Here is a 14,875-nt window from a genome sequence, read left to right on the forward strand (position 1 = left end):
ACTCTCCCTCTGTTTTCTCTCTCTCTCTCTCTCTCTCGCTCTCTCTCTCTCTCTCTCTCTCTCTCTCTCTCTCTCTCTCTCTCTCTCTCTCTCTCTCTCTCTCTCTCTCTCTCTCTGTAGTTGGCACGTGTGGCAGAGGAGCTGCGTCTGGAGCAGGAGCACACACTCCACCTGGAGAGGGTGAAGAAAGGCCTGGAGGCCCAGATCAAAGACATGAGTAGCAGGCTGGATGAGGCTGAGCAGATGGCCCTCAAAGGAGGCAAGAAGATCATCCAGAAACTGGAGGCAAAGGTACATAGATACACCTACCAAACACACATGATCTGATGTAACCGTCACCTTGTATTGTAAAGCTAGCAGACACGCTGTTTTTGACAACTGTTACCCCATGCACACGTACATTCCCATGTGCACTAACAGAACACACATGGGCATAATGTGAAAAGTGTCATTCATGCCAGCGAGGGCCATGTGGTACCTTCCTCTGAGGGCGACGCCTCTACCCAGTTTCCAAGTACTTGCCAGCATCAAAGTCAGCAGGCTACTGATTGCAACATTTAAATTGTTCTTTTGATTTGGCTGAAAGGCAGTATTTTCACACACACACACACACACACACAGAGACACACAGACAGGGGTGTAGGTTTGATTTTAACTTCGGTAGGGCCTGTTTCCACTCATTTGAGCAAATTGGGTCCAAAAAGTCTTAGCACAAGAAAAAATATTTCAGAGATGAAATAGCCCACAGGTGTGCCTGTGACTTTTCCATTATGGGATGTGAGATTTACAACACATTTGGTTGCTTATGAGATGGTCAGGCAATAATGAAAACAGGAAGGGAGGGAGGGAGGTCCAGGTTGTTGATTGGATATTGCAGATAATAGGATAGCTTGTTGATAGGTTCTTGATGCAACTGTCAACCTACACTTTCCCAGCAGATAAAAAGGCTCTGTTTTGCAAGACCGTGATGTTGTGAATTATAATACTAAAACTACAGTTTTCGCTCTGCAATTTCTTTTGGTAGGGACAATTTGTGTTTCCGTGGCGTTGGTAGGGACACACACACTATAATCAGAGCTGATGTCCATGCAGTGCCTCTCCGTTGCAACGAGTCTGGCTGTGTGATGATGTTACCTTGTTAACAAGAAAGGGAATGCACCAAGATAGCTTAGCTAGCATGAAAGAGCTAGTCAGATGATTTCACTGTTGGGATTTCAAAAGATGTACCCTTTTATTCCCTCTGTACTTTACGACCATACAGCGCCTGGTCATACGGCCCTATACTCTCTCAACATACATGTAGATCGATATATAGATCAACAAACGCAAACCAAATCATTAAGAGACAAATGAACATACTGTGCCGGACTGCAGGTAGACAGGAAGTGAAGTGAATCACTGGCTCAAGTTACCTCTTGCTAAATCAAGTACAAGCAAGGAGCCCCACGCAGTGATCAAACATGGCGCTGCAACCAAATAATAACACAAGAAAAGTACGGTAGGCAACATTTGTTCTCGTCACACCGTGCAGGTGAAGGAGCTGGAGCTGGAGTTGGACTCGGAGCAGAAGCGCCACGCGGAGACGGTGAAGACGCTGCGTAAGAACGAGCGGCGCCTGAAGGAGCTGCTCTTCCAGTCGGAGGAGGACCAGAAGAACCAGCAGCGCATGCAGGAGCTGGTGGAGAGGCTGCAGAACAAGATGAAGGCCTACAAGAGACAAGTGGAGGAGGCTGTACGTTACACTGTGCATCTCGCCATCTTTGGCGACCACAATCTACCCGTCTCTATTCCTTAAAGGAACACGCCGATAATATGGGAAATACTATAACTTATTCAGAGTCAGACAAGAAGATGGATAGCAATTTAGGCTAATTTAGGAGGCTCTGTGCATTCAGTAGAAAGCTCTGCAAGCTAGCCTACGGACCAGCTAGCCTAGCTGTTGGCCAAAAACACCTCCGGCAGTTTTAAGATAGGCTAGCTCAGGGGTCAGCAACCTTTACTATCAAAAGAGCCACTTTTCCCCCTCCCACAAAATAAAATGCTCAGGGAGCCGCACAACCTATTTACCCTTAAAATGAAGACAGTGTATAACGTTTTATATATCCCCAAGCAGACCCCACATTTAGCATAAAACGCCTGACAATTGCATACCCAAAGTTATTTGCGATTTATTATACTTTATACTTATAGCACAGTTTGTTGCATTAATGGGATTATAAAGCAACAAAAAGAAGAAAAATTTTACTTTTTATTGCTGTTTTTACCTGTTATAACAAAGGAAAACCTCAAAACACTGGCTGTGTAGACCGACTTTGAAGTAAAACCCTGAACTATTCAGGTATATTTGAGTCCTTCCCTTATTTGTGGAACATTTATAAAATAAAAAGTAGTCCACTTTGAAAAAAGACTACCATGTGTAGACCTACCTTGAAATAAAACACAGAAAAGGAGAAAAAACACTGGCATCTGGTGACCTACTTTGAAATAAAACCCTGAACTATGCAGCTCTATTAGAGTCCTTCCCTTATTTGTGGAAAATCTATCAAATAAAAGTACATTTTTCGTTGTTCGCAAATTTCTCACCACATATCAGGCCTGCATCGTTAGTCGTGAAAGCAAATTAATCTGTCCACGCTGAATTAAACCCTCTATTTTCCTCAGATTATTTTTTTTTTTTTTATTTATCCATGGTTAGCTTACTGGGGGGGTCGGAAACTCAAGATTAGCCACTTGCAGACGGCAGGGAGAGGCGCGGGGTGTGACGTACTGTATATTTTAGTTGATGAAATATTTTTGTTGACTAAATATCTTAGTTGATGAAATATTTTTTCATTTCAGTGTCACAGTATGACATCGATCTCCAAAATAAAATAAAAAAAGTAAAAAAAAAAAAATTGGGCCAGGGAGCCGCAGCTGATTGGCTAAAGAGCCGCAATGCGGCCTCGGAGCCGCAGGTTGCCGACCCCTGGGTTGGTTGATCCGTATCCACTTTGAATAATTTGTGCTAAGCTAGGCTAGCTTGAAGCCGGATAGCTTCCTACTGAATGCATAGAGAGGAAATTGGTATCTTCTTGTCTGACTCTGGAGAAGACAGTACACACATTTCACATAATGTTGACGTGTTCCTTTAATATCTCTCCATCACATTAAACTGAATAATAGTCACATAGGCCTACTGGCACAATAAATGCAATGGCCATATTCCTGACTTAACCCTGGCTCTGGTTTGTAGGAGGAGCAAGCGAACATGAACCTGGCCAAGTACAGGAAGACCGTCCATGAACTGGACGATGCTGAGGAGAGGGCCGACATCGCTGAATCAGCGCTCACCAAGATCAGGACCAAGAACAGAGGCAGCTTCAGCAAAGGATACTCCTCTGTAAGGAATACAGTATAATATGGTTATGATATAATACACAGTATACTATGGTTATGATATACAGTATACTATGGTTATAATATACAGTATACTATGGTTATGGAATATAAGGAATATACAGTATACTGTGATCATGGTATGAATTGTTACACAATATCATGTACAAAAATATCAAATAACAAAGATAGTCTTGGTTCCATCTAAGCATGATGATGATGATGTGTAGTTTATTATGATACTTGACACCATCCTATCTTCCTGTTTCCAGGGTTACAGCACTCCCTACCCGGGGCTAGTGAGGTCACCCAGCTCTGTGGGGTCAGAGGGCAGAGGTGAGAAGATCATCAACGACGACAACGAGTCTGTTAGCTCCCTCATCCCAGCGTATCTCAATTCCCTCAAGAAGCTCATGATAGAGTAGCATGCATTGCACATGGACAGGATAGTCCAGTATTGAACTATCTCAAGCCCCGCCCTATTTTCTCAATCCTCCAATCACAACGGCCGCTTCCCTCGGACAACAAATGCAACCGTTCTGATTGGAAGATCAAGAAAAGAGGGCAGAGTTTGAGATAGGTACATTTCCAAGAGTGCATCGCAGATGATTTCAAAGGTCCTATTGTTGATTCTAGCCCTTGTCTGTTGTAGAGGAAATGGTTGCCATGGATATTTTAATTTCAGAACACATCCAGTTTTTAGACCCAGAAATGTTTGAGTGTGTGTCACTGTGGAGTTATGTATACTGTGCATTTCTCCTACATAGATCTACGAAGATGTTCATTTGCAAAATGTTCTGTGTTGCACGTCTGATCTTTTCATTCCTGTCTACACAGCCAACATTTTTGGGTCTGATATGGATCTGATAATTGTGTGATTTGTGTTCTGGGTGGTCAGATTCCTTAGTCTTGATATGGAAAAAGACCAGCTGGCAAACCTTCAAAGATCACATTTGATTGTCTCTTATTAATGAATCCCTTAATTTATGAACTAAAATAGTATCTGATGATCTGATCTTACTACCCAGTTGAAGAAGTTTTGATGTGGAAACATAATTTATGCAAAAACAATTATGTACGAGGGAGCAAAATGACATCCAGCGCACATGCAAGGACTTTGACTACGCCTTTCTGGAATCACAAGTCTGATCGGTGCTACATAGCCTACACAACATAGTGTGTCTGTCAACAGCTATGGTCAGAAGATCGGAGTTTGAAAGGAGTTTGCCACTAGGCGTGTTTGTGTAAATGACGCTTTTGTGATTAACAACTCTAGACTTCCACTAGACCATACCACTAATAACCAAGACTACCGCTTTAATCACACGGACGTTTATATCAATGTCATTATGTAATATTTGTATGTAAAACATTTTAAAGTATGAAATGATGTACTTGGTGAGGCAAAGTGTTCTAAATTCCCAGCCTCAATATGCTCATTGAATGTGTATGACCAACTGAAATTATGTAACAATATGCCATTGTTTATAATGCAAGACTTTCTTTTTTGCATGACTATAAAATGCTATGAAAATGGGGGAATGTATTAAGTATGGCTGGCCCCATTTATGATGTCACTGTCCTAATCTACCTCACAGTGCAAAAGCTAAACGCTCTTTTGCTGTTAGCCAGCATTAATGCTAACATCAGTGACCAAACATTTGAGCCAATGTCACGTACCAAATGTTGCAGCGAATGCAAGCTACTGTACTGTTAATCAAAGATCATCTGGGTGGTCATCTTTGATTAACACTAACTAGCGTTAGCTGTAACATTTGGTGGTTGACCTAGTAGCAACGTTAGGTAGCAAACGTTTAGCACTAATGCTTTCCAACAGCTAAAGGCGAAGCAAGACGCTTTGCATTGTGGGATCGATGGACAATTGTTATTGACATCAAACATGGTCCCACCCCCCAAAATGCAGAAGGAAGGTCATCGAATGGGTCCCACAGGGAGAGAGGTCAAAGAGGGCCGACTGTAGCAGATCAGCCCTGCCTGAAGCCTAGTATCTCTCTTGGCCACGGGGATTCCCCTTTAAAGAAATGTTTTAATAAATAAATAAAATAAAAACATTGGAGCAGCCATACTTAATACAGTCTCTGATTCATTCAATCAAAATATTACATTTTTACCACTTGACTTGAATTTGTTTTTTAACCATACCTTTTTTAACCATACACTGCCAAAAATTGTAACAAGGTTTATCCAAACAATTGTATTGTTGAACGTAGCATATCTGCCAACATTTCCCGGGTTTATCATGTTTTTTTTCTTTTAAGCCTTTCTCTGGCTGTGCTCCCGTTTGGTAATTTCTTCCCTTTTTTAATTGAGTATCCTAGACCATAGTGAGACAGACTAAGTCAGGCTTTCAATGGGGGATATATGTTGCCAGATTAGAATAAGATATATTTTCCCCCTCTTTTTCTGTTTTAATGTTGTCAGGTACTGTATGATGTGATCATGTGTTTTTAAGGAAATAAAAACGTTTTAATTCATTTATTTCTCGCTGTACCCTCAATACTTTTCATTACAAACAGAAAACCATTTGACCATTATTCTGTAATCATCCAGTTGTGTTATAATGTCAAACAGTAAAAAAAAAATTGAAAAGATAGTTTTAACATAAAATGTGTATATTCATTAATGAAAAAAAAATAAAAACATTAATGCCATTTAGCAGTTAATGTATATCAATCCTCTTCTCTCAAGGGTCAAATAATGACTTGTATTGAACCAGATGTGTGGAAAAAATAAACACTTTGTACAACATTAAGCTTCTGCATGGAGGAATAGTAACATACTCTCAATTAGAGCAATGGGGGGGAATCACTCACTGCCATTTCTATACTCGCAGAGGATGCTTATCCAGTCCACTAAGAAAGCCGTTTCAATTTTTATTCAATAAACAAAAAAAGAAACACATTGTGTAAAATCTATTTCATATATTATCTGTACCAACTTTCTACATAACTATATCATCTGTCTCTGTTGAAGAGTCCACTATTTCACACTATTTTACATCCTTCATTCTAGCTAAACCTTACTTCAACAGCATACCACTCAACTATTTTTATTTACATCAGGAATCGTCCCTTTAAAACACCCCTGGACACACTCATCATAAAAGCATCATAAAACACTAGATTCAAATGAACTGATTTCACTGAACGCAGTGTTCACTCATTGTCCCATGTGGATCAATGGATCATTGCTCGATCACAAATAATTGGGCTGAAAAGTGCAATTGGAATAATTAATAATTCCTCCAGGAATGACAATGGAATCTGAAAATTAATTGTTTGCATTAAATCAATGTCCTTTTTTCCTCTCAAAAGGACTCTTGATGGAATTATTGAATATCATAGTTACCTATTACAAGTAGTCAGAACTGTGTATTTCAGAACATGCAGAACATCTTCAACATTAACTGCACATGTACTAAGTATTGTACTATTGTATGGTACAATAGCTTTTATCTCTTGCATGTTAGCCAGAGCATTCAGAATACATTTTGCCTGATACCCTAGCAGCATATGTTAAATGTAATCAGTATATACGATTTTACAGTTTAAGCAGTCCATACGTACAACTGAATTAGAGAATTACTTTACAGAGCAAAAGCACATACAAACAGTAACATTGTACTGCTGCACATACATACAGCTATTTAGTATTTACACTAATTATAATAGTCCATTTTGAGCTGTTGGTGCTTAAAAGCCATTCTTCTCACCTGAGTTCACACACCTTCAACAACTTCAGCACTCGACAGAATTAGTACCCAGAGTTCCTTGGGGGGGGGAGGAATCTCATCATTCCTTCCCGTTTCTGTCATCTCTTGTCCTGTCACCATGGAGATCAAAGTGCAGACTCTTCATCATTTTTATTCTCCCCCGAGGCGTCATCGTTGCCACGATGAGACACACGCCTCCCGTTATGCTCAAATCTCCACGTCCTACAATCCTAAAGTCTAGCCGGCAGCCTGACTCAGCAGGTCGCCGACCGTCTCTGTCTCTTTATCAGTCAAACATGGTCACTGATGATCCCCACGTCGAGATGCGATTCACCGCTCAACCTCAAGGCAAAGTATAGTCTCTGAATCAGTGTGTGTGTGTTGTGTTCTCGGGGGAAAGTGTGTGTTGCTCCTGTGTATATGCACGAGGTTAGATCTCTATGTCCACAGGCCTGATGTCTCCAGTCTTGTGCTCTGCAACCCACAGTTGTCTGTCCTTGGCTGGGTCCACGTTCTGCAGGAGCTGGTCCACCGGCTCCATGGTCTGGTGAGACAGCAACACATTCCTCAGTCAACTCTTAAATGGCTGCATTTATACAGCGCTTTACAATTTGTTCCTCACACATTCACACACCGATGGCAGAGGCAACCATGCAAGGTGCCAACCTGCACATCGGGAGCAATTAGGGTTTAAGTGTCTTGCTCAAGGACACTTCGACATGCTGCCCGGGAGGTGGGGGAATCGAACCGGGAACCTGCGGATGACCAGACGACTGCTATACCTGCTAGCCGCTGTCGCCCCCTTATCCACCATCCTTATCTTGCAGCTAAGGGAACACCGTTATCATAACAAAGCACCTTAAAGGGATGGTTTCTGGTTGTTGGAACCCTAGCCCTATTTCTTACTTCAGTTATTTAAATGTAAGACTTTTTAAGATCTTTTTAATACCACTTAGAGCTAAATGCAATACCAATTTCATAACCATACTAGCAAAGACCTGCGTGCCAATTAAAATTCTCGTTCCATACAAGCGCTCGCCAGACACACCAAGCTCTCGGTAGCCCCCCAAAAAACAATGACTTGAATACAAAAACATACTAATATACTTAATATTATTTAATCTCCCAACAGCCAGGCTGCCCCCCCCCAAACAAATTGTATACCTGTGCAAATGAAATGTAAGACTTTTAAATACCTTTTAATAAGGCCTTAAATTGAGAATTATGAATTTAATACTTTTTAAGACTTGTTAATAACCTACAGATACCCTGTACTTAACAAAGATCATGATGATGATGACGATGATTGGTGAAGCTAACTATCCAGAGCTAGTATGAGGAACAACTTGGATTGTGCTGCGAAAGGACTCTACCGATCAACGTCGTCATTGGTGAGTAAGAAATAGGGCCAGGGATCCAAAACTATCATAATTTTCATTTTTTTTTGTGCCACAGTTTGCCACAAAATGTTTCAAACCAGCCAGGGGTATTTTGTCTGAGTAGCAGAGTTTAGTGAAGGGATGTAGTACAGCAGCTTTACGCAGACCTCAACCTTGTTTGTAACACTATATACCTGTTCGCTGTTTACAAACATATCATGTTCGAGCCAATCAGCAATACCAACTGAGTCATGTGACTGAGTTGCCCCCTACCTGTGTGAGCTGCTGCGCTAAAAGAAGTACAATGGGGCTCTATGGAGAAACCATGGCACTCCCCTGACTAAAAGTTGTTTCAAACGAAAACGACTGGATGTAATCTAGTCAAATCAGCATGGCTGTGAGTGTGAGTCTTTCACCTTTTACATAATCTAGCTTTGGCATGGATTGATTGTTTAGATCGCTAGCATGGCTAACAAATGCAAATATATTGTAGTCTGCCCCGTTCCTTTCTGCCCCGGTGATGCGCGCGCACACTGAGTCTGACGTATACGGCGAACAGGTTTATAAGACAAACTCTAGGGTTCCCTCTACTGGTGAGGTGGTGGCATATCAACTTACACTTTGGTTGAACATGTCCGTCTCGTGCCGTAGGGTGGTGTACTGACACAGGTGCTGCCTGATCATCTCCACCCGCTCTACCTCCAACCTCTCCAACTCCTGGGGGAAGAAGAAAATCATCCAGTGTTCAATATCTGAGTCAAAGAAGGATATGTATCTCTTTTTTGACATTCAACCAGAGGCGGACAGACAAACAGGAATTGAGGTTGTCGTTGTGATTCGGTTGAAAGGTGGACTTTCTCACCAGGCTTGTGGTGACCATCTCCTCGAACCATTTGGACTGAGACTGGTTGTAGAGGTCGACGCAGCGCATCAGGTCGTCTCCTGCCACCAGAGAACATGCCACAAGATGATTAATGGATCATTGTATGCACTATAAAGGGGCACTTCGCCAAAAAACAATGCTGATTTATTGAGCTGTAATTAACACAACACAAGGATTCAATGTCCCCGGTGACATCACTGGTAGCCATATCCAAACTAATTTACTCTCAATAACTGTCAAACTAAATTCGTTTTTGGATATGTGAGATTATGTGCAAAATAAATCAGCGTCGTTTTATTTGTTCAGTTAAGTGCCCCTTTAAGTTAAAAAAAACAGTAGTAGTTTGCATGACATACTATTAATAATTCTACCATTTCAGTGGTAGATCTTGAAGTGACTATACACATTGTCTCCAGTAGGTGGAGCCAATATCCAACATATTCACTGACACCAAGAGACAACATGACAACACACACTTCCATTGCTTCCACCTGACTCACTGGTGTTGATGAGATTATCCAAAACGGTACAGATAATCTAATTGGGAAAGATATGGACTTTGTAACGTGGGCTGTTGGCAATGATTGAAACACGGTGCTGGTGTATATGGACATGATAGAAACACAGTGGTGTAGATGGACATGATAGAAACATGGTGCTGGTGTAAATGGACATGATAGAAACATGGTGCTGGTGTAGATGGACATGATAGAAACATGGTGCTGGTGTAGATGGACATGATAGAAACATGGTGCTGGTGTAGATGGACATGGTAGAAACACAGTGGTGTAGATGGACATGGTAGAAACACAGTGCTGGTGTAGATGGACATGATAGAAACACAGTGGTGTAGATGGACATGATAGAAACACGGTGCTGGTGTAGATGGACATGATAGAAACACGGTGGTGTAGATGGACATGATAGAAACACGGTGCTGGTGTAGATGGACATGATAGAAACACGGTGCTGGTGTAGATGGACATTCTTCCTAATGACTGCTTTGTATCCTGCCGGCGGCAGGCAATCATTATTATTCTTGTACAATTAGATCACAGAAAGGAAATTGACATTCGATATAGATGTTTTGCCACGGACATAGAATCCTATAATTGTCTTACTGTCTTACCACTGCTACTCGAACAACATCAATATTAAACTCTCAGTTAAAGGCCCAAATCCGTAATCCAAACCTCACTGCTGTAAATAAAACGTGACTGGAGACATGTTTACATTCTCTCGTTGATGAACTAACAGGTGACTAATCGGGCCCATTTCAACATTGACCCATTTAAACATTGTCTGGCATGATGTTGACTAGTACAGACCATAATTTCACTGATCGCTTTAGTATTGAGAAACATAACATTATAATGAGCTTCATAGGTTTATAAAAAGGTGCTCTGCTTTTCTGACACCACAAGTTTCAAGTTCAAGTTCAAGTTTCTTTAATAGTTGTCATACAGAAGTACAGAATACTTTCATACAAAATGCTTCTTACTGTTACGCTCCAGAGACTGTGCTAGACAAGATAGTATCAAATAACATAGTATAGCATGTCATTTAGAAGAAGAAAATGAGGTCACAGTGTTCGGTATAGACATATGTACAATGTTCTGAGTTACCATATAATATACAATACTATGCAGTGTACTAATGTACAGTACTATCTAGTGCAAAGCAGAAATGGGATGAGGTACAATTTAGGTACAATTTACAGTAAGGTGTACGAGTTGTAGTGCAATCCTTCATCAATAAATATAAATATAAAGTGTGGGGAGTGGGTGCTACAGTGTGTTTGTTTAAAGTGGGTGTGTGCTATAAAGTGTGTGGAGTGGGTGCTACAGTGTGTTTGTTTAAAGTGAGTGTGTGCGTGTGGATGTGTGTGCTATGTGCGTTTGGTGGTTGTTGTTGTGTAGTGTTCATTCATTGTTCGTTTAGCAGCCTGATGGCCTGGGGATAGAAGCTTCTTCTGAGTCTTTCTGTGCTCGCCTTGAGACTCCGGTATCGCTTGCCTGACCGCAGCAGTTCAAAGAGGCAGTTGTTCGGGTGACTGGAGTCTTTAATGATTCTCTTAGCCTTGCCCTTGCAACGCTTGTTGTAAATGTTCTGGAGGGTGGGGAGCCCCCCTCCAATTGTGCGTTCGGCTGAACGTGTCACTCTTTGTAGTCTGCTTCGGTCTTGTGCAGTGCTATTCCCAAACCAGGAGGTGATGTTGCCGGTCAAGATGCTCTCTATTGTACATGAGTAGAAGTTCTTAAGGATCTTCTGACTGACTTGGAACTTCCTTAGGCGCCTGAGGAAGTAGAGGCGTAGAACTCTAGTTCTATCACATCTAAACTATTGCCCAATGATCTGCTCAATTGCAAGAAGGATCTGGGAAAGCTGCAGATGGCTCAGAACAGAGCCGGTCGGCTGGCCCTTCGATGCACACTAAGGTCTAGTGCAGGGGTTCTCAAACTTTTTTATACCGCGACCCTATTTTATTTAGGATTTTTTTTGGGGACCCCACACTTAATGTATTGCATAATTTCAATGTGGAATTAAGGAATATCAAAATAAAAGCACACGTTGAACTTGATCATGCATATTTATTAGACAATTTTATTACAGCACTATGTTATCAATACACATTTATAAAATTAGGCATATTTAGCGATAATATGTTGCCAGAACAGTAAAAAGAAATTACTTGCCACTGTCACCTACCCGCGACCCCAATTTGGGTCGTAACCCGTAGTTTGAGAACCACTGGTCTAGTGTAAACAATATGCATGTCAAGCTCTCCTGGATGAAAGTCACAGAGAGGCTGAGCATCACTCCTTGTTTTTGTTAGAAATATTAATGTATTGAAATATCTTAATTGTTTATATAACACTCAGCTCTAACATTCATGCTGCGAGACATGCCACCAGACGTCACTATACAGTTCCTAAAGCTAGAACACAATCAATGCAACGCACATTGCTGTATCGAGCCATGGTTGCATGGAATTCACTTCCAGAACAGATTGCTAAAGCACAAACTAAAGCAAGCTTTAAAAGACAACTGAAACAACATCTAACATCCCTACGCCTGTAAACACATTCTGTACATTTAGACATATACATACACACACACACACACACACACACACATAGTTACTTTTTGTTTCATTTGATCTTATTTTTAGTGACAGGAATATTAGTAGCCTATACAAATAGGTGGTAACAGTTTACTTTGTATGTATATCCAGTGCCTATTAATCGGGGTAAGAGTTTACAGTATATATGTATATGGTTTCTCACTGCTTGTGAATTGAGTGCATATTAATATATAATGTTATGTAATGTATATTGTACTATGTATGATTCCATATGATTAGGAATGCGGTATGTATAGTAATATGTTTGATAGAAAGTATATTGTCACTTTCTGACTACTCTTTCAGTGCCACTCACGAGATTTCTCGTGTTTTTTTATAGGTGGTTGCTAGCCACTCACGAGATTTCTCGAATTTTTTTTTTTTTTTTTTTTTTTTGCGATCTGAAAAATTATTGCATCACCCGAGTATAGCCGAGGGGCGCCGACGATCACTGTGGAAAAAAGCGCCCCCTGTCGTCTCCCAGATGACATAAGTGATTTTGGAATGGACTCAATGAAAATGAATGGGGAAAAAAATCCGGTACTCCACATTTTCCAGTTCACTGATCCAGCCGGGGTTACTAGAGTTCATTCTGGAGCCTCAGATCCCCGCGGATCATGGAGTTCTACTGTATCGCGTTGGATCCATACACGTATCGATTTTTTCGAATGGTGATCAGGAATTGGAATATACCAGTTGGATACCATCTGATGTCAGGTAAGGACTCTATGTTATCAGTGGTAGGATAATCAGAGTAAGTTTGATGAAGTTATAAGCTGTTTTGTGAAATGTCTTCTTTCGGTTTCACTGTAAAAGTCCGTGAGGAAATCAACGGAGCGATTATCAGTGCGCGGCCGTAATGTGCGTGCGTGCATGTATAATATTGATCATCTAGCGTTTATTTGAAAACGATTCATAAAAAGGCAGACGAATATCAACGTTGTGGAATATTCCACTAAAAGACGATTTTCATAGAATGCTCCAGAATGAGCTGATTTTTATATCAAAACGGGGGCTTTTCTAACTGCTCTGAAACGGCAACGACGCGATAAAAAAACAATCTGCCTTCACAGCACTGACTGGAAAATAGTCTTTGATAATGCGATGGGCAGATTAGACACATAGCCATAATTTAAAACATAGATTAGGCGATATTAACGTTAACATTGGCGCCGATGGTGGCATTCAAGCGGTAAAACGGAAAACCAGGCGTGGCGCTGAAAGTGTTAATACCACTTGGTTGCTTGTCTGTAAATGTCTTATTTGTTGTAATTTATATGTTATGTGTGGACCCCAGGAAGAGTAGCTGATGTTTTGCATCAGCTAATGGGGATCCTAATAAAATCATAAATCATAGGTCTTGTGGTAAGCTGGCCAGTTACAGGCCGTGATAGGCCAATGAAACTCATTATAACTTTTGATACACTGTACGGTTTGCAACCATTTCCTCAGTAGAACATAATGCACATCTGATTATATACTGTGAGCTTACTATTTAGGAAAAGGACATGTATCATGGTTTTAAAAGGACATGTATCATGGTTTTAAAAGGACAAGTATCATGGTTTTAAAAGGACATGTATCGTGGTTTTTGAAAGCTAAAACACTTGCCCCATTGAATTGTACTGAATCCTGGTGAGAGGATTTGACCTCATCTAAATGTGTGATTTAGGATTATACAATATAAGATTCAGAATAAAGCACAATTACCCCTTTTAGATGATCCAAGATGGACAACAAACAACCAGTATTTATGCTGGCACAAATGTGGCAATCAAGGCTCATTACTTCATCTGCTTTGGGAACGTCCAGCTGTGAAAACACTCCAGAAGTAATATCCCTAATGTCAGAGTCTTATAGTGTTAATTTCCCTGTACAGTGTGTCCCACAGCATGTCTGCCGAGCCAGAAAACAGACAATAGTGTGGGAGTCACCACTGGCTCTGCACATTGAGTTGTTTATCCACCAAAAGACTAATTATATTAAACTATAAGGAGCGTAAATCTGACTCTCTAAGGATTCTTGGCTGGGAGAAATACCACTGCACTTGCTGAACATGGAACAGCCTGCCTGTTGAAAGGCTTTAACAGATATGGGCCTGGGTGGCTACTGTCCGTAGGCTCCTTGATAGATTACATGTACCCTGTACAGTGATTGAATGTTGCTGCAGGTTTTTAGGCGTCGCCCTCGCACCCCCGTTATTTAATTTTTTTTGTTGTGTTGTTGTTGTTGTTGTTGTTGTTGTTGTTTATCTTTATCTTTATTACGGATCCCCATTAGTCATCACCGCAGCAACAACTAGTCTTCCTGGGGTCCACACACAAATAAATAAATATAAAATACATTTGAATAGAAAAAAAGCAACAAAGAAACCTACACTG

The 14,875-nt window shown here is 40.9% G+C and overlaps 2 protein-coding genes across 2 annotated transcripts in view; one reads left to right on the forward strand and one right to left on the reverse strand.

Annotated features, from left to right (window-relative positions):
* LOC311235082 (myosin heavy chain, skeletal muscle) overlaps positions 1-5,870 on the forward strand; it is a 46,859-nt gene extending 40,989 nt beyond the window's left edge. Inside the window, exons 15-18 of the mRNA XM_084322427.1 lie at positions 121-291; positions 1,532-1,732; positions 3,233-3,379; positions 3,648-5,870. Coding sequence (XP_084178553.1) covers positions 121-291; positions 1,532-1,732; positions 3,233-3,379; positions 3,648-3,800 — 672 coding nt within the window. The 3' untranslated portion in view covers positions 3,801-5,870. The remainder of the gene's footprint in view (positions 1-120; positions 292-1,531; positions 1,733-3,232; positions 3,380-3,647) is intronic.
* A 188-nt stretch (positions 5,871-6,058) lies between these two features.
* gas7b (growth arrest-specific 7b) overlaps positions 6,059-14,875 on the reverse strand; it is a 90,768-nt gene continuing 81,951 nt past the window's right edge. Inside the window, 3 exon segments of the mRNA XM_084323038.1 lie at positions 6,059-7,652; positions 9,106-9,204; positions 9,350-9,429. Of these exon segments, the coding sequence (XP_084179164.1) occupies positions 7,539-7,652; positions 9,106-9,204; positions 9,350-9,429 (293 nt within the window). The 3' untranslated portion in view covers positions 6,059-7,538.

This window comes from Notolepis coatsorum (assembly GCF_963971535.1).
Source record: "Notolepis coatsorum genome assembly, chromosome: 10".
Taxonomy (NCBI): domain Eukaryota; kingdom Metazoa; phylum Chordata; class Actinopteri; order Aulopiformes; family Paralepididae; genus Notolepis; species Notolepis coatsorum.